The following is a 21,091-nucleotide window of genomic DNA, read 5'->3' on the forward strand; positions in this document are numbered from 1 at the left end:
GCTTCTCTTTAATTTTCCAACACTCCCCAAAAATCAATCTTTTGGGTGGTCTAGGTATGTGATTTGTTGTGAGGCGAGCGATATCTCATTAATGTAGGTAGTTAAACATATTTAATCCGTATATTCACCCCACCTCCTTCTCCCTTCCCCTCTCGCTCCCTCTCTCTCTCTCTCGCTCGCTCCCTCTCCCTCTCTCGCTCCCCCTCGCTTGCTTTTCCTTCTTTATTCTCTCACACTCTTCCTTTCACAATCATGCAGTGCAGAGTCCGTGTGGAGTAAGGAGAAGCCAATAGGATGAGGTTTTGGTAATAGATGCAAATGATCATGAAAAGACACTGCAAAATATGAAACAACTCATTTGCGCTGAAGTAAATCACTGAAAACTGTTTATGAACTGGCATCTCTTCTTGGAAATGTAAAGCGAGAACTCTTTAAGTGGCGATTTTTTTTTTTTTTTTAGGGGTGGGGGGGAGGAAAGAATTCAATATCATGCAGGCTTAGAGTTTTGATTATATCCTCCTTTTATATTCCTGGAAATCACAAACTGTCGTTGCTTAGCATCTTAGCGCTTTCTTTTTTTGCTAATAGATTCCCGTGGTCTGGTTTGGTTGGCTTCTTTTTTTTTTTTTTTTTTTTATTTTCTTCCTCCTCCAAACAAATATTCTTATTTAAATTAAAATGAGCTCTTATTTTGTCAACTCACTCTTCTCCAAATACAAAACCGGGGACTCCTTGCGTCCCAATTACTATGACTGTGGGTTCGCTCAGGATCTTGGGGGCAGACCCACGGTGGTGTACGGACCCAGCACGGGGGGCACCTTCCAGCATCCGACCCAAATCCAGGAGTTTTACCACGGAGCATCCTCACTCTCCAGCTCCCCTTACCAACAGAATCCCTGCGCCGTGGCGTGCCATGGGGACCCCAGCAACTTCTATGGCTACGACCCCTTGCAAAGGCAGAGCCTCTTCAGCGCCCAGGAGTCGGACTTGGTGCAGTACACGGACTGCAAGCTTGCTGCCAGCGGCCTTGGAGAGGAGGCGGAGAGCTCGGAGCAGAGCCCTTCTCCGACCCAGCTTTTCCCCTGGATGCGACCGCAAGGTGAGGCGAGATGGAAAGGACAGCGAGGAGGCAGTTCCTGAGCCCAGAAAGTAGCCCTCTTGCTTGCTTTCTGCCCCTCTTGCTTGCTTGCTTGCTTTCGCTCCCTTTTTCTTCCCCGGTGACTGTATTTTACTGCTTTATGGGGGTAAACTTTTGCACTTGTAAATTGCTTTATAGTTTAATTACCCTGAAGGAGACCTTTTCTTCTGGGGGCTGAGCGAGCCGGGCTTTCTGTGGAAGGAAGCGTCCTTAAAGTTTATGGCACTTTTATAGCCTTAAAAAGCCCCTTCATTTTTGTTTTGCGTTTGATTTGGGATTTCGGTGGTGCTGCTTGCTCTCCCCGGGCTGCAGCTCTTTTTTCTTTTCTTTTTTTTTTTTTTTTTTTTTTTTTGCGGGATCCCAAAGAGCCGGAGTCTGTTGTTGTTGTTGTGGTGGTTCGGGTAATAATAAGTGTGCAAGTGCAGGCTTTAGCTGGGCTGCTCGGAGTGGGCTGGTGGGTGACCCCCCCCCTCCCCTGTCACCATCACCCCTTTCCTTTATAACCGTCTTCCCTTTTATAATATTCTACAGGAGCCTTTCCCTCTCCCTGTTTGCTTCCTGCCTTTGCTCCTGCGAGTCCTTTCTTCCTCCCCCTCCCGTGCCTGTGTGTGTGTGTGTGTGTGAGTGTGTGTGAGCCTGTGTGTGCCTATTCCCGAGCCTGGTTTATGTATCTTTCAACCTCCTTCTCTTCTTCCCCTCTTCCACCCAACCTTTGCAATTCCCCAGCAGCCGCTGGACGGAGGAGGGGGAGGCAAACCTACAGCCGCTACCAGACGCTGGAACTGGAGAAGGAATTTCTATTTAATCCCTACCTGACCCGCAAACGGAGGATCGAGGTCTCGCATGCCCTGGGATTGACAGAAAGGCAGGTCAAAATCTGGTTCCAGAACAGGAGGATGAAATGGAAAAAGGAAAACAACAAAGACAAGTTTCCCAGCAGCAAATGCGAGCAGGAAGAACTGGAAAAACAGAAAATGGAAAGAGCCCAGGAGGTGGACGAGGAAGGGGAAGCACAGAAGGCGGACAAGAAATAAAAGGATTTTTAAGGACTGAAAGGCAAGCGCTGCTGGGGTGGAAGAGCCCCTGAGCCCCACGTTAATGGCAGTTAATGTAAGGGAGGGGTGGGAAAAAAACCAACAATGCATAGAAAAGAGAAAGGAAAAAAAAAACCCTTTTATTGCTGTAAAACAATATAGCTGTAAGCACCACTTTCCTGATTATCCTTTGATACAATGAACAGTATGCAAAAGTGATCGGGAGGTCTCTCCTGCCTTTTGCCAGTTATTAACTAGTGGTAGTGTAACGCAATAGCTTATGTAAAACATGACTGTGAAATTTTCTCTCTCTCTCTGTCTTTCTCTCTGTCTCTCTCTTCTTTCCTGGGGGGTGGGTTGGTTAACATAGCTTTCAATGCTATAGGAGTTACGTGAAATTACATTTGTGCACTTTTTTTTTATTTTCCACCTTTTTTTGTTGTGGTTTATCTGTATGTACTGGAGGTAGCTATTGAAACAAACATCCCAACAACATGAAACTGCCTATTTATGCTATAGTTATCTCTCTCTTTCTCTCTCTTTCTCTCTTCACTTTCCTTACTTCTGTTCTTTTCTTTGGTTCGGGATTTTCTTTCTTTTTTTTTTTTTGTTTACAATTTTTAAATGTCTCTTCCAAAAAAAAGGGAAAAAAAAGACAAAAAAAGACAAGAAAAAAAGCGTTTTTCTCTCCTTTAGTTAGCATGCGCACAGTGAAGCAAGTTGTAAAGTGATCTTTAGGTTAACTGTGAAAAAGAATGTATACTGTATACGTGAATTACTTTATTGGGGGAACTAATGATATATTTTGTTGTTCTTTCATCACTTTGTTCTATTGTCTAAACCTGGAAGCGGCGGAAGAAAGTTACAATAAAGTTTACAAGCGAGAATTCCGTGACATCATTCTTTTACTCTGCTCCATTTCCTCCAGGACCACTTTGATAGAAAGGAAATAAAAGTCAATTGTGTCGGAGCTGCAGCCCTGGCCATCAAAGACTTCTTTGCCTGGAGAGATGCTGGCGGGCTGGATCGCTGCTGGGACGGGCGGAGGCAGGGACTGGGGCCGGGGAGCTGCTGCCTGGGAGCCGTGGGGAAGGGGGGGGACACGGGGCAACTGCGATGGCTTCTGCTCTTGTTGTTGTTTCTAACAGTTCCTGGGTGGTGACAGGTTGGGAGGCTCTGTGGAAATCCTTCCTGAAGGTAACGTGTGTTGTTTTGGTTTTTTGTGGCTTTTTTTTTTTTTCTCCTTTCTCTTTCCTCCTTTCTCCCTCTCTCCTCGCCCACCCCACTGTCCCCGCAAGATGAAGCCCAGCTCTGGGTCCCCCTCTCCTTTCCTCCCACTTATCTCGCTGCAAAAAAAAAAAAAAAAAAAAAAAATTGGCAGGCAGTCGCGCAGCTGAGCTGCTTTTCTGCTCCTTCGCCTCTCAAGCTGCCCTGCCATGGCAATAGAGGAGTGCGGGGATGCACACCCATCCCCTTGCAACATAACCTTGGGAAAGGAGAAACAGCACAAACCCTAGATGCACATCCACCATTGTCTGGGCTGCTTTTCCTGCCTGTAAGACTTTCTTTCTTTCTAACCCCCCCCCCCCGACCCCCCTAAAAAAAAATTGAGGCAGATCACATTTTGGAAGGTCTCTCTGCTTCTCCAGCAGAAAGCAAATCAGCCAGCTGGTAAGGTTTTACTTCTAACTGTAATTGAGTCCTGCAGAACCGCTGACACGCTAAACAAGGGATCTGTACACTCTTTATTTTTCGCAACAAGAAAAGCAAATGCCAGCTCAATACGAAGCTCAAAGCCCGTGGCACTGGAATAAATTAGATATAGAGCTGAATGGCATTTGGGAAAAAAGAACCCTGAAACTATTAGGTATCAATGAGACATTTGTCTTTTTTTTTTTTTTTTTTGGGGGGGGGGGGTGGCCGGGGAGGGGGAGAGGGTCAAGGGGGGAAGGGAAGGAATTATGTACAGTCTTGTGAAAAAGTACCTCGGAGCCGAGGAAATGGTGCGAAGGGGGGAATTTTAGAGGGGATCAATAAAGGGATAAATAGAGCTCCCTTCCTTTTCCTCCAGCAGAGAGAGACCGAGAGGGAGACGCTGGTTTATCAGCAACGTGCTTTACCCCCCCCCCCCTTTTTTTTTTCCTCTTTCTCTCTCGGTCTGAGCCGAAAACTGATTACAGGTTGCTTATCGACTCCAGCACAATTTCACCCCTTCCAGCATAGATCTTGGAGGGTTTTATATCGCATCAATTATTTATCATATTTTATAAATCCAGCAGCACTACAATTTTTTGCCCCCGAGGAGGGAGCGGGCGGCGATTGGCGCCGCCGGAGCCACGTGCCCGCGCGTCACATGGGCCGGGAGGAAAAAGGGCTCCTTTTTGGTGTAAATCTGGACTCTAATTCCGTAATATATCACGGTACCTCGTAAAACCGACACTAAAACGTCCCGACCTACAAATCACCCGGCCAAATTATGAGTTCATTGTATTATGCGAATGCTTTATTTTCTAAATATCAAGCCGCAAGTTCGGTTTTCCCATCCGGAGTCTTTCCCGAGCAAACTTCTTGCGCTTTCGCCTCCAACACCCAGCGAGCGGGGTATGGGGCCGGATCCACGCCTCCCTTCGCCGCCTCCATGCCCGGGCTCTACTCCAGTGGCAGCGCCGTGCACCCCCAGCCCCCCAGCATGTATTCCTCCGGTTACGGCCTGGAGCCGGGCTCTTTCAACATGCACTGTTCCCCTTTTGAGCAAAATCTCTCCATGATGTGCCCGGGAGATGCCTCCAAGCAGAATTGCAGCAAAACGGACCAGAGGGACTCAGATTTGCAAAGCGACAGTAACTTCCGTATCTACCCCTGGATGAGGAGCACAGGTAAGCCCCAGCCTCCCTAAAGAAAGGAGCCCGGGGTCGGGGGGGGGACGGAGGGGGGGCTAAGGGGAGTGTAAATTATTTGCTGGCGTGCGCGGGGGGTGGCGGAGGGGGAGGGGAGGGGGGAATTGTCCCCAACTCCTTTCATGACGTTTCACCGAAAACGCATCTTCAACAGAGAGAGGGAGAGAGCGAACACCATCATCACCACCACCACCACCCCCCCCCCCCCCGCCATAAAGCCATCCTTTTAGCTTTAAATATTTATTGGTGTTGCTGGGGCTGTGTATGTGCCATGCAAAAGGCAGTTTGTCTTAGTGGGGACAGACAGAGCTGCAGAAATAATGGCCAGCCCCTTCTTCTCCTATATTTACAGGATGGAGATTGTGCTACCCCCATGTAGATATAGATATAGATTCTGAAAGAAACTATTTATGGGAGGTGCTTGCAAGCTTGGTTTGTTTTCTGTTAAATTGCAAAACCTTCATTTGCCAGCCTCTCACCACAATGTCCCAGACACTGCAATTAAGCGTAGCGTGTTGCCATCAGAAACAGCAACGCATCATTCCCGGTGCAATTAAAAGCCCCACTCTCAAAACGGTCATACTCCGGCCGGAATCTGGATGGATGGATGGATGGACGGACGGATGGATGGATGGATGGATGGATAGAGGGAGGAGGATGTTTATCTGTGTCACCTCCCTACAAGCATCACCGCGGAGGGCTGCGGTGCGCTCCGCACCTTGGGCAAGGCTTTTTGGGGACCATGGAGTTGCCCAGAGTAGCCTTGCTGGGGGCCTGGGGGTCCCGCCCGGGACACCGCCGCTCCGCAGGGCAGCTCAGCTCCGCGGAAGGCCGCGCAGTGCTCCGCAGGAGCGGAGCGGAGCGGGGGCCGCCCCACGCCGGGACACGCAGCCCCCGTACGTGTGTCTCAAACCCCAAACCGACTGAACGGCGGGCGGCCACGCTGCTTTCAGTCCCCAAGGCGTTCCCTCTCAGGGTATTAATGTCAATTAACATTGAATAAATATTCATTTCCCTCGCGCGGGAGCGGTCCCGGGGTGTCCCGGCTCCCCCCGGACCCCGCTGGATGGAGCGCACCGGGGCCGGGCTGGGCGCTCCGGGCCGGGGTGTCCTCCCCCTCCCAGCTCGGAGCATCCCGACCGGTGTCCGTGGGCACGCGTGGTGGTGTTTACACTCGTGTAATCCTGAGAAGGGGGGAGAAAAGGGCTGCTGTCCCGGCTGGGAGCGGAGGGGAAGGCGTGAGTTCATTTTCCAGCAGCCCCGGTTTCGCTTCTGCCTTGCCAGATTGCAACTTGAGAGCATCCCTGCGGGCGAGCCTCCCTCCGCGGCCAAATATTCGGCGAGGGTCTTATTAGTAAACCTCAGGGGCGACCGGAGTGCGGGCCAGCCTCCCTGGGAAGCAGAGGAAAAAGAAAAACAGCAAAGCAGCCAATGTATAGCGGCTTATAAAGGCAGGAGTTACCCTCACACTTATTTGGTGGTCAGTTCTTTCCATTACCTGCTCCATAATTCATTCACTTTTACAGTTGATTTATCAAAGACCAAATATTTTTGGTCGTAAACACTTCATCTCCGCTTTTATCTGACTTTAGATTTAAGAAGGCCCCCCCCCTCACCCCCCTTTTAGCCTGTGATGCTGTGAGGATGCACATGAGAGAGGGTTTGGAAGTGGGGCAAACGCGCGGGGTCCTGTGCTCAAAAATCCCTGGATGCTCTGGGATCTGCTGAGCCTAAAACCCGAGAAACTCGACCTCGGTCGTAAAAGTGGGGTCCCCCCCTCCTGCCCCCCCCCCTCCCAGTGCCTCATGCCCACTGTGCGATCGTGCTTGTGGAATTTCATCAGCGAGCAGAGATAGAGTTGTCATCCCTATTCAGCAGCAGTTTATGGCTCTCCCCTCAGCGGATTTTACAACCCACATTCCACGACCTGCACATTTTTACTTTACAGCTAGCCTGGCTATTTTGCTTTTTTTCTCCTTTTAATGACTGGATCTTTTCTTCTTTTAAAAAGAAAGAGGGGTGGGGGGAAAAAAGGGAAGAAGAAGAGGAGTCCGGTGGAATGTGTGGAGGAGAGGCCGAGGGCTGCTGTTCGCCATCCCCACTGCTCTGGGAAATAATACATTATACTATAGATATACATAGCATTTACATAGAAAATAGAGTCACATCACAAACACCATATTGTAGAATTATTTCCAATCAGATTCCAGGAAATGTCGGGTGGAGGGGACAATTAGGAGCTGGGCCCTTTCCAAACCCCACTTGCAGGCAGCTGGAGGGTCAGGGTGGGGAGCTGGGGTAAGTGATGAGGCGCAAGAGCATCCCGGGGGTAGCAGCCTCACTGTCAGCCCCAGAAGTCACTACTGAGCCCAAAAGATCCCCTGAAATAATTAAGACCATCACACACCTTCCCAGCAGGCACACTGATGACAGCTTTAAGAGAGAACAAATAGTTGGATTTGTGTAGGTAGCAGATGCCTCTCTCGCTCTGCTCGACTGTATTTTCTGTATTTGTTCGCCAACCATCCGAAATTTCTGGTATCTAAATGAAAATTAAAGCAGGAGCTCAGAGTCTGAGCGGTGCTACGAGGGCAGGAAACTTTCTGAAGTTTGTTGTTCCCTCGGAGACACGCACAGGCACACACACACAAAAAAAGCACTGCACCCTTTTCCTAGATGAAGGGAAATTAAAGCCGATGCGGTTTGGGGGCTGAGAACAGGGAGGGTGAGGCAGGGAAATCCTCAGGCAGAAGGAGCTGATCCTGCAAATAAAAAGAAGGGCTGTCCCAGGTTGCACAGTTCCTCCGAGGATTTTGTCCCCCCGTGGGACCGCAGTGGATGGGTGCTTGCTAGACTGCACCCAAAGACCAAAGCAAGAGCGCAAACCGAACCAGCAGCCCCGCAAAACATCTCCCCCAAACCCCCCAGCTGATCTAAATCTGCATTTATTTCCCAGGCACTGACAGAAAACGCGGCCGCCAGACCTACACCAGGTACCAGACCCTGGAGCTGGAGAAGGAGTTCCACTACAACCGCTACCTGACGAGGAGGAGACGCATCGAGATCGCCCACGCTCTGTGTCTCACAGAGAGACAGATCAAAATCTGGTTCCAGAACAGGCGCATGAAGTGGAAAAAAGAGAATAAAACTGCCTGCTCCGGCTCCAACAGTCAGGAGAAACCAGACGCGGAGGACGATGAAGAGGAATGAAAGGGGCGAGGGGTGGATGCAGGAAACGTGGAAGCCCACGCGAGAAGAAAAGGGGGGGGAAAACACACAGAAAAAGACTATATATGAAAATAGATAAATGATAAGTGCATAAATAATTAAAAACCCTAGGAATGATACATTGTGTTTCCTGACACTGAAAAAAATACTACCTATATTAAAGTCTTTTTTTTTTTTTTGTACAATAGAATGACTATCTACCTATTAAATGTGGCTTTAGAGTCAGAATAGACACATTTTTCTATGTGAGTCTTCCTATAGTACAAGTAATTTGTAAATCTCCGTTTGTACTTCGCTGTGTACTTTTTGGTATGAAGTAACGTGGTCGTGTTTAGCACCTTTAATTTAGAAAATGTGACCTGAAAGTCTGAATGCAAATTATACTTAGCGTATATAGTCCTGTACATAATATGAATTATTATTACGCCTTCTCCCTGTAACCTCTGTGGTTCTTTTCTCCTTGCTATGCTCTTTTGTCTGTGCATATTTTTACCTGGATTTCTTCCTTGTTCAAGTCTCTACGAAAAAAAGAAGAGGAATTAATATTGTGCTACGTAATACATTGTATATCAAAGTAGCAAATTATTTAATGGCGACGCGTTGCTTTTTTTTTTTTTCCCCTTGTCTGTGATTATTATTCTTCCAAATAAAAAGGAAATCTCCAATAATCTACCATCGCTTTGGGTTCCTTCCCCTTTTCTTGTTAAAAATAACAGACGGGATTTTGGAATTGCTTTTTCCCCTGTAAAATAAATATACTAAAAGATCCTTTTAGATTAATGCATGCCCCGATCTATCATCCTAAGCTTCTCTCTTTTTTGGGGGGAGCCACTCCCTTCAAAATTTTAGTACCTTTTCAATAGATTCGGCGAATATACTAAGATATAGATGATATTCGGGGCTCTCGAAAGGCGCGCTGGTCTCCTTTCTCTCTCTCCCTCTGTGATTGCGCTGGGGCTATTACTGAAGTAGGCAAGAGCATAAAGGAGGAATGTAAAGAAGCCAGAATCAGCCCAAATAGTCTTTCCGCCCCTTATTTTAATTCTCTTCTTCTGGTAACTAATTTGCAGAAAAGCTATCTATTTCGCCGTGCCTTTAGGTTTTTTTTTTTTTTAGATTCTCCCTCCGCCCTTCAATTACTTTACTGCGGACTGGAACTCTTTCATTAGCACCAAATAATGTTTAGCATCAAAGCACGCATAAAATAAATTAAAGCAATTAAACGCAGGAAAAATCAACAATGCAAAACAAAAGGCGAGTAAATTTAAGCACTTGCGCGGGGGAGCATCCTCCGCCGCCCTCTCCCCCCTCCCGCCCCTGCCTGTTTATTTACATTGCCAAGCTGCGCAGTAAAAGACGCGGATTCCTCCCGCGGAGGCTCCACGTAATTTACTCCACAAATGCGTTGCGCAAGATGCACAGGGAAAAAAAAAAAAATAAAAAAAATGCAGCCAGCTTTGGAAGGACTTGGCGATGGCAGCTTTCCACCTTCTCCCCTTCCTTCCCTCTCTGTCTCTCTGCTTTTTCACCACCCACCACCACAAATGACTTCATGTCCTAAGTGAAGGCGCGCAGGGCATCCTTTAGCAGGTTTTCGCGAAAATAAGATGCCACGTCAAGCAGCTGCGCGCCCACGTCTATCATACAGATTTGCAGTATATGCTGCATATACTAATTATGGGAAGCCCATTATTAAAGGCAGCAGCTATTATGGCTTTTGCACACTGAAATTCTCTCTTGAAGGGAAAGGAAAAGAGATGAAAATCTTCCTTTTTCCTTGAAATCCCTTGGTGCAATCTCTTTGCAGGAGCTCTCTGTGCATAGCAGGGATGGGAAGGAAAAAAAAAAAAAAAAAAAGCAGCGGTTCCAGAAATTTCCCCCCTCCCTGTTCCTAGACCGCAGTGGCCCGGCTGGCTGCCCCCCCCCGGCACGGACCTCTGCCGTCGGGGGGCAAGTAGGAATTGAGGAGAATTCCAGGAAAAAAAAAGGCAAAGCGAGTCACACCGACGCTTTAATATGCTAAAGCCAGGGCAGCGGTTTTACCGGTGGGGTGACCCACCTTGCCGGATCACCCCCCCCTTCTCCCCGCGCTGTAGCGGGGGTCGCGGGGGGACCCGGCGGTTCTTGGGGGGGTCTTTGGCCGTGGGGAGCCCGGCAGGCACGAACCCCGCCGGCTCGGCTCTGCCCAGGGCATGGGCACCCCGGCCACGCTTTTATTGCCTTTATTTGCCTCTTGTTTTTCTCCCTCCCCCCCCCCGGAAATCTAATTGCCCTTTTCAGCTGAAAGGATCCCAATTGCGTTAAAAAAAAAAAGACATAAAAAATCCCACCCGAACCCCACTGTTTTACTGTGCCTTTCCCCGTTTAAAAGCCAACCCCAACCCCAACCCCAAGCTCTTTATTCTGGGGGGGCTATTATTGTTCATAGCCTAACGTGTGAGGCGTTATTCGATTATTTCTTTGCAACACCCCCCCACATGCAACCAAGGAGGGGGGGAAAAAAAATTCCTGAACCCCCTTTCATATTCTTTTATTTTTGTTTAAAAAAAAGATGGCGGCTAAGAAAAAGACTGCTGTTAAACCGGTCATGAAGAAATGCAATAAATTCCTTGTTGTTTTATGAAAATTTACAACTTTGTGATAGAACTTTATGAGTGGCTGGGTTCTGGGATTGGCCAGAGCCGGTCATGTGGACTGCTAACCGTGAACATGAACTTTTTATTATTTCCCATGTGGTTATATTGCACCATTCTTCTGTCCGCTGCACCTTGGGTCGGATCAGTGTCCTCTATAGGGCTCTCGCCTCTTTACATTTTTTTACTTTTGTGTATAAGCTCGATAGGGCTAAAACAGGGGAGAGGGGAGGGGGGGACGCCTATACACACATCCACACGCACACATAGACACCCACCTCCGCACACACACATAGGAAAAGAGTTATATGCTCTTTTTTTTTTTATTATTAATTTTTTTTTTAATTCCTCTGTTAATTTGCCTGCTGATTTGGAATCTCAGTAGTAATGGAGGGGCAGAGGAGATTCTGGACCGAGTGGAGGCTATCATTTTTCAAAGAGGGAAGTTACTCCATTTTCTATGCAAATGACAGAAATGCAAGAAGCTCTCACAAGTCAGAGAGGCAATCGACGGCTATCAGGTTGGGACAATATTTGTCAGCTAACAGATAAGCAAACGCTGTCTCTCTCTCCCTATATATTTTACTTATACCACAGAAATGGACGTCAAAAGGTAAGGGAATAATATCTGTTTCTCTTCATTTAATTTTTTCTTTGAGAAAATGCATTTGTCAAGCTGCCTTTTCTATTCCATTCCCCATCTCCCTCTCCCCTGTACCCGGGGGTGGGGGAAATAGAAAGAAAAGGGTGGGGTGATGAAGAAGGGAGGCACTGGAAGAAATCAGGGGTGGTGGAAATCTGTTTAAGTGACAATTTCCCCGAAAAAGTGTAGCGTAAAGGTGAGAAAAAGAGAGAAAGGGAGAGAGAAAGAAGAATGGAAACAAGGTAGAGAAAGAAATTGAAAGAAGGAAAGAAAGAAATCGAGGAAGAAAATAGACAAAATATAAGAAAGAGAGTGAGAAAGAAACAGGGAAGAAAATAAGAAAGAGAAAGAGAAATAACATAACGGAATAAGAAGGAAAAATAAAGCCTGTGAGGTCACCTGGAGACAGTAGACTTGGAATGAAGGGTTTTGCAGTAGCTCGGTGACGGAGGCTTTTAGATACTGCCTTTAAAAAAATACCAACCCCTTTGTGGGTAGTTGTCGTGTTTTATTTTTTTCCCCCTCGCAGAATCTCTTGCCAGTTTGTCTGTCTTGAGGCGAGCCCAGTAATTTGGCGAAGTTTGTGTGGAAGCCAGTTGGGTTTTGCGTTGCTCTCCAGGGTCATTATTATGTGGGTGGTTTCTTCGGAGAGGGCAGTTCGCGGCAGTCCTCGGAAATAAGGTTCTGGAAATCAGTTAAAAAAAAAAAAGGGGGGGGGGAAGAAAAAAAGAAAAGAGAGGGAAAAAAAAAGATAATAAGAATGAAGCCAAACCAGAGCGCAGAGCTCTCATTGTATTTTTTTTTTCCCCCTCCTGAAACTCCCAAATGAAGCTGACGTTGCGATGCAATAAACCTCCTTGTATTTAATTGCGTTCTGCAGTGTTAACGGGGCTTTACGGCTTTCCCGACCGGAATACCGGCTTGGGTTTCAGCCCCACGGTGTGTCGGTGCTTTTCCACACCAGGTTATGTGCAAATCTTCCTCTCCTTTCCCTGTCTGATACCCTACCGCTTGCCTTCGGGTTTAGGAAAATATTTATCCGGAGATGCCCGTCATTTTAAATGTGTTTTTTTCAAGATTTTAAGGGGGTGGGGTGGGGTGTTTGAAATATAGTACTAATTGCTACTGTTACGAGGTGTTTTTTAAATAAGATAATGTAAGAGTCTGTGTATGTGAAGCGAGATTGAGTAAGAAGAGATTCATTACTTAAGCATAAACCATTTTATGACGTGACGATTTATCTCACCTAAACTGACTGTGCCTGAATATTGTGTGGACAAGAGTAAATGATCGCAAGCCGTGGAAATAATAAACAGAAAGTCATGTTAGAAAGCTATTTCTTCCTGAACCTGTTACATTTTTCATAAATCACAGGGAAAGAAAAAATTAATGCCGGTTCAAACGCCTGTTCTCCCTTTTCCCTAAGTGTCTCCGCGCTCGTTTTTTTTTTTCCTCTTCGTAAGAAAAAAAAAAAATTATTAAAAAATTAATTTAATTTAGAAACCTTGCTCCAAAACGCCTTTCTGCCGATTCTTCCACGTCCTGCGCAGGCAACCACTTGTGGAAACCACGCACCTCGGTGCGGGTTAGCTCTTTTTTAACCATTTCAGCCCGGTCCGGCGTGGGATGCCCGAGAAAACCTCCGTGCACCCCCGGTGTGTGTATTGGCGGGGGGGGGGTGGGGGGTGGGGGGCGGCACGGTCCGCCCTTCTCCCGGCTGGACTCCCTTCCTGGCATCCTTCCCTGCTTGTTTATTTAAGAAAATAAAATAAAACGGCGTAAAGCCAGGGTAAGCCCCCCGCCGCGCCGGTTCTCCCCCCCTCCGGTGCCGCCGCCGCCGCGCTGCGGGGCTCGCCCATTCCCCGCCGTCTGCTGCCATCTACCGTCAGCGACGGCGGCCGGCGGCTCCCGGGGGGCTCCCCGCAGCCGGTGTCCCCCTGGAGGGGGGGATACACACAACGTGGGGGGGGGGGACGGGACACGGACACCCTGCCCCGGCTGCTCTTCTCCTCTTCCCGGCCGGGCGACGGTGCCAAGGACCGCAGCCCCCCACCCCCGCTCCCACCCCCGGCCCCGCTCTCGGGTGGGCTTCAGCCTTCAGGCCTGGTGCCCTGCTGTGAATGGCAAAGGGTAGATGTGGTTTTTAGCTGTATGTATAGCCTTAAAGTGTCTGGGTAGATGTATAGAGGATGCACTCGCACATACGTGTACACCCATATGGGAGCCAGGGCCATCCTGGATGCTCGTGGTGATCTATACATCCCCCCCACAAGCTATGCTGGTCCAGCTGCTCGGTGCCACGCGTGTCCAAATCTACACATGCATCCGCATCTAAAAAACTCACATCTATCTCTGTGCACACCCAGGGAAGATGAGAGGTAGCCGGTCGGTTGCTGAGCGCGAACACAAGCGGAGGTGTTGTAAAATGCAATAATAACGTACGAGGCGAAGGGGATTTCAGCTCATCATAAAAGGCAGAGGGGCTTTTATTTATTTATTGCTTCGAGTGGTCATTTCGGTGGGGTCTGGAAAAGATATGTCAAGTCGCGTACACAGAATGGAGGGGGTTGCTGGGGAAGGAGCAGGGAGTAAAGGCAGACGACGAATCACTTTTAAGTTACTGTAGGCTTTGAAGGGACAATGCGTGTCTGTTATTTTAAAAGGTTTCGCTCTCTCCCTCCCTCCCTCTCGCTTTCTCCCTCTCGTTTTCTCCTTCTACCACACAGTTTCCTGGCAACTGTTTACGTCTAGACTAGGGACATTTTCTCGAAGAAAGTGAGATGCCCAGGGACTATGTTAAAAAAAAAAAAGGGGGGCGAGGGGGGGAAAAAAAGTTTCTGTCTTTTGACCAGCAACAGCCATGATTAACTTGTTCCATGCTGTAATTCCCAACACCCCCCAGCATTCGCTTTCCGCATTACATGATCCGTCTCGCCTTTGCCTCTCCTTCCCCCTGCTTTCCCAATATTATTTGACCAACAGCCCCCCTTTCCCCTTCCCAGGGCTTGCTTTCGCTGAAATACTTGGTTCTGGATGCATTTTGACCCCCCCAATGTCCCTCTCCCCCTCTGCCCTCCCCTCCTCCCCCCCTCCCCCCCTTTTTTTTGTTAATAATTAGCTGCACTCTTTAATGGAACAATGGTAGATTATTATTGCTTCTTTTCAAAGATCCCATTAACAAGGTTATTATGCACTGCACGGGAAGTCAGGTAAATTAAACTTAAATTGCTGGAAATTAAGTTTCAGGCGGTTATGCGCGGGGAGAGCGGGTATTTTTTTACACCTTCGGGGTCATTGTTTTAAATACTCCAAGCCTGGAGCTCTACATGGCTCTGTCGGGGTTTTTTTTCCGATGTGATTTTGGATGTGCATGAGCATTACAGGGGAGGCTTCTCTGCTGCCAATGGCTTTCTATGTCTGGCTCCAGGAACAAGGGGTTTTTTCAAGTGTTTTCGTGGTGTTGGCTTGACTTTATGGCTGCAATAAGTCCCTCGGTAGGGAAACCCCCGCTGTGTTCTCACTTCAGAAGGATCGGGAATTCCAGCTCCACATGAAAAAAAAAGAGAGTTTCATTTTTTATTGGAACCAACTGCACTGAACTTTCTACCAAGTTCTTAGCGGGTTTAGCTTTCACACAAGCAATGCTCTGTTCTGTTTGCATTTCGAAATATTTGGGTGTTGTTTTAATCCCCTCATCTATCTGCCTGGCTCTGCTTGGTGGGGTTGGCATTTGCTGGCCAGAAAAGCAAAGCGACAGAAAGTGGGACCTTCCTGGGCAGAGAGCTGGGATTGTACATACTGTAAATACTTCTCTTTATCTGTATTTATACCCTGCCAGCTGAGTGATGTCTGTCAGGAGGGGAAAGCCGGCTTCCCAGCGCAGTGAAATATGTTATACCACCTTCTGGTGTCTCTCGCAACTTCCCTGCTTTATTGCTCCTTCTTAGCAAACCCTGCGCCTGGTTTTGAGGCGAAGAGGCCAAAGACGGAATAAAGATGTGCCCGTCGGTGCCCTCAAAGACGGGTCTAACTTAAGGGCTACTGTGTAAGCTCGCTTCTGCAACCGTTATTGCTGTGTGTCTCTGTCCCTCCCGGCTGGGCTGGCGCTTAGAGGCGTCCAAAGAAAATATATTCGCAAAATCGCTCTCGGATTTACCTTCGGACTTCAGCGGGGAAGGCAGGAGAGCGCCTGTTAAACAGCTACACTAATAACCCAACGTTGTAATTTATTTTTTTTTAATTTAATTTTTTTTTTAAGCTGTTGAACTGGGAATAGAAACCACCTCTGTGCTAAACGTTCAGTTCTCTGAGATTTAGTGCGGTTTAAGACCTCTGCTCGTATTTACATGTATGATAGGTGGCAAATCAATTAGACCGCGGGCCTGACCCTCCGGAAGGTGAAAACTATGACAGGCGCTGGGGTTTTTGTCACGTTGGGAACCAAGTTGTCTTCTGTTCTTTTTCTCCCCCAAATAGCCATCTATAGGGTCATCCTTCGTCTAAGAGGCAAGACGTATTATTTTTTATCTATAGCGCGTCTAAGATGTCAGCAATAAGCAATTAGCAAGCGGCCAGCTTCAATTAGTGCATTTTAATTTTCTTTCAAAATGTCGCCTGTCAAACTACGTTAAAAGCCTGTTTCAGCCACAAAGGTACTAGGATGAGCAGTATTTTATTACGGGAAAACTTGGCGTGAGGGGGATTTTTTTCCAAACTATTTCGAGGGATTTATTTGCAGAGCAATCACGAGAAGTGAGAGAAAATATTAGACCAAACATTTTCAGCAGATGTACTCACGCATTGAATTATCAGGATATCCCATTTCTTAGCCCAAAATTTGCATGCGGAGCTGATCATGCCAGATAATCGCTGGTTTTGCAGAGCAACAAATATTGCGTAACTCTCTAATCAAATGTATGAGCTGTTCAGCTCCTGCAAAGCAGTAAACTTCAGGCTCTCATGTTTGGTTTTTTTTTTTCTTCTCTAGTCATCGTTCCCTTTCAATCTCACTTTTTTTTTTTTTCTTGCATACCAATAAAGAAGATCTACGTAAGTTTGGGTCCATTCCATACACAAAGGGAAACTCTGCAAGAACAAATATAAGAGATATCAGTCAGAGAGGGGGTGGAGGATGAAAACTACTTCCTTTGCATGTTATTTCCTTGAATTATAAGGATTACGTTTCAGTCGAAATGTTCATTGCAGCCGTGGCATGAAACAATCTTGGCTTTGCTGCGGTAAACATGGGGTTTAAAATAAATTAGCTCGTAATAAGATATCAGTTTCGTAGATACTTAGAGCTCCGTCAGAGAGCGCCGCATTGGCAGCTCTACAGAAACCATGTAATATATGTAATTCTAGATTTGTAGCACACACATTCACAGATTCAAGTACAGGGGAGTGTGTATTATAAGGCGTGTCATTTCATTGCATGTAAGACCCGACAGACAGATGGCTACAAATTCGGACAGGAAACAAATCCTTGATAAAATGCGAATGATCGGGGGACAGTCCTGGGTTTAATTTAGTTGCTGGGGTTTTTTTTGTGTGTGTGTGGGTTTTTTTCTGTTCCCTGTGAGATGGCTCTGATTTTCCCATTTGAAAAAAGGGAAGGCGGCGGTCAGAGATCCAACTCTACCCTGAGCAAACAGGGATCTGAAGGGGGGATGCACCAGGTAGAGCAGAACACGGCTCTGGCAAAACCGAGAGAGGCAAACCCCAGAGCAAAGTGCAGCTTTTAGAGTGATCGGGAATTGCTCGAGACTTTCGGAATTATTCCTTCCAGCCTTTTAACTTTGCAAAAATAGGTATTTTGCAGTGCGGACGGGCTCAAAGGGGGGGATGCAAACCCGCGGGGTCTCTGCGCACCTCCAAGGCAGCAGCCCCATCACACCGCCAGCTTTCCTCTCGTTCAAAAAAAACCCATCTCGATCGGTAACAATCAATAAACTCAGCTTCTGACCGTAACCCAAGGCTTCCTTTTAGCCATAAAAGGTCGGGCATAGATTTGGTATTAACAAAAAAACGCAAGAGGGCACAATGCGGTACCGGACTCCGGAGGAGATCGGGATTTAGCAAGGGATAAAGGAAAGACTTCGATTTTCCATTTATCTCCCGGATGCGGACCTTTTGCAGAAAAAGAAAGGAAAAAGGTGCAATATATGAAAAGCGAAGGTTTGGTTCAAGCGAGCGCAGCTTTCCCGAACTGGGAGTGCTAATCTATGGTAATTAGACAAACGTGAAGCGAAATAAGTTGTCAAAACCGATTTCTTCTCCTATAGCAAATCTAAGTTAATCAACCCGGCGGGATCTCCTCCTTGCAAAGTTCACACACATACACACACACACAAACTTTTTTTTTTTTTTGGTTTGTTTTCTTTAACTGTAGCAAAGTACCCAGCCATTTCAGGACGATTTGCAAACACTAGGGGTTAAAGTTTTCCGAATGCGAACAATTAACTTTTTCCCCTCGCTTACAGCGGGTATTTGTATACGTTATATGCGTGTAAATATATATAGGCGCGCACACCGCCATCCGTGCAGACGGGCTCTCGCACACCCCCGCGCTGAGCTCCGGGGGAGGGGAAGGGGGGGGACGGGGACGACACACGTTTATTTATTTATGAAGCTCCGTAGCGCGCCGGGAATGTTTCTTTCGGCAGATATTATATATTTGGTTAAGGGGGTGCATTTCTGTTGTTTAAAAGGGAGGGAAAAGGGGGTGGATGGTTTGTTCTTGGGGTCCCTGGTGCAATCTCAGCTCCTCATGGGTGCTATTTTGCAACCTCAGGCGCCTGCTATTGGTCAGCCCATGATCAGATGGTTGTATTTCCTTGTGTCCCTCGCTGGCACCACGCCATCTCCCTTCAGCTAAAACCCAATCTCCGATATACTACTAATAGCTAAACCACTTGGACTATAAAACACAACAAATCATAAAGCCGGGAAAGGACGGCAGGCTCCTTCCAATGAGTTCTTATTTTGTCAACTCGACCTTCCCGGTGAGTCTGGCGGCGGGGCAGGAGCCCTTCCTGGGACAGATCCCGCTATATCCCTCGGGCTATGCGGATCCTTTGAGGCACTACCCCACCACCTATGGAGCCACGGGCGTCCAGGAGAAGGGCTATACCTCCTCTCCTTACTACCAGCAAAGCAACGGAGCCTACAGCCGCAGCTCCGCCTGTGACTATGGGGCCGGCGGGTTTTTCAGGGAGAAGGACCCTGCGTGTGCCCCCCCCAACCTGGACGAGGTGCCCTTCGCCCCCGAGCCGCGCAAGTCGGACTGCGCGCAGAGCAAAACTGTGTTCGGAGAGAGCGAGGAGCAAAAGTGTTCCGCCCCGGTTTACCCCTGGATGCAGCGGATGAACTCTTGCAATAGTGAGTTTACTCTTTTACAGAAATAAATACATCAATCTCCTCCCCCCCTTTCTTATTTGTTACCGCCAGAGAGAGAGAGAGCGAGCGAGCGAGGGAAGCAGGAATAAGGTTCACTTTAGAGCCCAAACTTCCAGCGGGGAAGTTAGGCGACACGAGAGGCTCCAACTTGCTCCTGACACGCACCAAAACTTCACGCCGCTGAAGTCTTTTCTCCCAGCACACCCCCCCGGCTAAAAAGTTTGCCCCGTATTTAAACCCCCGTACAGTATTTCTCCATTTCCCTCCCTTTTTTTTTTTTTTTTTCCTTCCTCCCCTTGCACATTCCAGTTTGCGTGTCACTCAGCTACAACGATTTGTCTCTGTCTTTCCCCCACACGCACAGGGAGATATCTTTTCTAAATCAGATCTGGATGACTTTACACACGGACGGACCCACACCCCCACGCAGCTCCCTCTCTCGCTGGCTACCCGATCTGGAGTTAAATAATATAAAAGTGTTTAAATATTTGAAAGGAGAGGGCTACATTTTTAATGAAACTCGCACATAATGAAAAGTCTGCCTGGGGAGAATTTTTTTCCCCCCGGTGATATATGACTTCTTTAAGTGCTGTTTCCTCAATCAGAAAAAAAAAAGGGGGGGGGGGAGAAAAATAATAGAGGCTCACCACCCTCCTTCCCATGTTTAGATGCATTTGTTGCCTTTTAAGTTCCAAATTGATGTCCATTAGCGCAGGGACATAAAGTGTTGTGTCCTCTTTAATGTAGAGTTTGGGCAGATCGATTCACTTCATTATTGCTTAAATGCTCAGATCTATTACAGTTGCCGGTAGGGTGGAAAATAGCGAGGGCGGGCGAGGGGGGGGGAGAACACCTTGCGATTTTTCATCCCGGAATAAGATAGATCTTGCCCTGTCTCCCCAGCCCTGCCTGCAGTCTGGCAACTTCAGCATTAACCCTTCTAGCCGGCTGCCTGCAGCGCGGCTGCGGATCCTCCGCGGGTGCGGGCCCGGCCAGGGAGCCTCCCTGCGCGCACGGAGGGGCTTCATTTTGGGGATGGCCAAAGCCTTCGGAGGGCAGGGGAGCGGGCAGACACCCCTCCGCACCCAGCCGCGGTGCGGGGCGTAGCATCCCCGCGGATTATCCGGCATCTCCGCGGCTCCACTAAACCTCGGGGCTTTCCCTTCTTTTTCCTTTCTTCTTTTTTTTTTTTTTCCCCTTCTTTCCCCCCTCCCTTTCTTTTTTTTTTCCTCCCCTATTTGTTTCCTATTTGTTTCCTTTTTTTTTTTTTTTTTTTTTTTTTTTTGCGGGTGTCACAGGTTCTTCCTTTGGGCCCAGCGGCCGCCGAGGCCGCCAGACCTACACCCGCTACCAGACGCTGGAGCTGGAGAAGGAATTTCACTTCAACCGCTACCTGACCCGGCGCCGGCGGATCGAGATCGCCCATTCCCTCTGCCTGACGGAGCGGCAGATCAAAATCTGGTTCCAGAACCGCAGGATGAAGTGGAAAAAAGAGAATAAATTGCTCAACTCCTCGCAACTGAGCGCGGAGGAGGAGGAGGAGAAAACGGCGGAGTGAAAGTATTATTTAAAACACACACAAAAAGAAAAGAAAAATAGAGAGGGAGTGAGTGAGTGTGTGTGAGAGCTGAGAGGATGAGGGGGGTGTGGGCTGGCTGCGAGGACAGGGAAAACCTGCACATTGGTGGGACAAGCCCTCTGCAGCAGCGGCAACAGCTAGAAAGTTTGGGCCACCAATGCCATGGACTCGTGTTCCCAGTGATCTGTCGTGTCCAGGAAAAAAAAAAAAATCAGGCTTCTAGTTGCGTTTTTTAAATTTTTTTTTTCCTTTCCTAGACCTCCCTCCCCTCCCACTCCACCCCCCGAGGTAAAGTAATAATAATAAAAAAGTAAAGAGGTAGAGAGAGAAGGGGGAAAAGAAAGGGAAAGAGAAAAGAAAAAAAAAAAAAAAAGGACTCCTACCCGTGTTTCTACCCTTGGTGTCACTGTTAGTAATCTGCTAACTCTTGTATTTAATGGAAGTGCTGCAATATATGTCATTTGGGGTGTTTATTGTCTTAATTTTGTAAAAATGTTTCATGCACGGTTGACATAGGGTTGTTTTTTTTTCATTTTTCTTTTTT

At 47.7% G+C, this 21,091-nt stretch overlaps 3 protein-coding genes across 5 annotated transcripts; all 3 read left to right on the forward strand.

The window, feature by feature from the left end:
- The first annotated feature begins 318 nt into the window (after positions 1–318).
- Positions 319–3,021, forward strand: HOXB8 (homeobox B8). Of its 2 annotated transcripts, none has more exons than XM_052785883.1 (2): positions 319–1,099; positions 1,865–3,021. In XM_052785883.1, exons 1-2 carry the CDS (start codon positions 679–681, stop codon positions 2,170–2,172), a joined length of 729 nt encoding a protein of 242 aa, XP_052641843.1. In that variant the 5' UTR covers positions 319–678; the 3' UTR covers positions 2,173–3,021. The 2 variants fall into 2 exon arrangements, with proteins under 2 accessions (XP_052641843.1, XP_052641844.1); XM_052785884.1 differs by having other exon boundaries at positions 1,868–3,021.
- A 138-nt stretch (positions 3,022–3,159) lies between these two features.
- HOXB7 (homeobox B7) lies at positions 3,160–8,908 on the forward strand. 2 transcript variants are annotated; one of them, XM_052785296.1, is made up of 3 exons: positions 3,160–3,369; positions 4,766–5,048; positions 8,026–8,908. In XM_052785296.1, exons 1-3 carry the CDS (start codon positions 3,289–3,291, stop codon positions 8,277–8,279), a joined length of 618 nt encoding a protein of 205 aa, XP_052641256.1. In that variant the 5' UTR covers positions 3,160–3,288; the 3' UTR covers positions 8,280–8,908. The 2 variants fall into 2 exon arrangements, with proteins under 2 accessions (XP_052641256.1, XP_052641255.1); XM_052785295.1 differs by lacking the exon at positions 3,160–3,369 and having other exon boundaries at positions 4,109–5,048.
- A 2,150-nt stretch (positions 8,909–11,058) lies between these two features.
- HOXB6 (homeobox B6) lies at positions 11,059–20,570 on the forward strand. The gene is made up of 3 exons (XM_052785293.1): positions 11,059–11,543; positions 18,364–18,950; positions 20,267–20,570. The coding sequence occupies exons 2-3, from the start codon at positions 18,542–18,544 to the stop codon at positions 20,524–20,526; spliced, it is 669 nt and encodes a 222-aa protein (XP_052641253.1). The 5' UTR covers positions 11,059–11,543; positions 18,364–18,541; the 3' UTR covers positions 20,527–20,570.
- Positions 20,571–21,091: the final 521 nt, after the last annotated feature.

The sequence above is a fragment of the Harpia harpyja genome, chromosome 4 (assembly GCF_026419915.1).
Source record: "Harpia harpyja isolate bHarHar1 chromosome 4, bHarHar1 primary haplotype, whole genome shotgun sequence".
Taxonomy (NCBI): Eukaryota; Metazoa; Chordata; class Aves; order Accipitriformes; family Accipitridae; genus Harpia; species Harpia harpyja.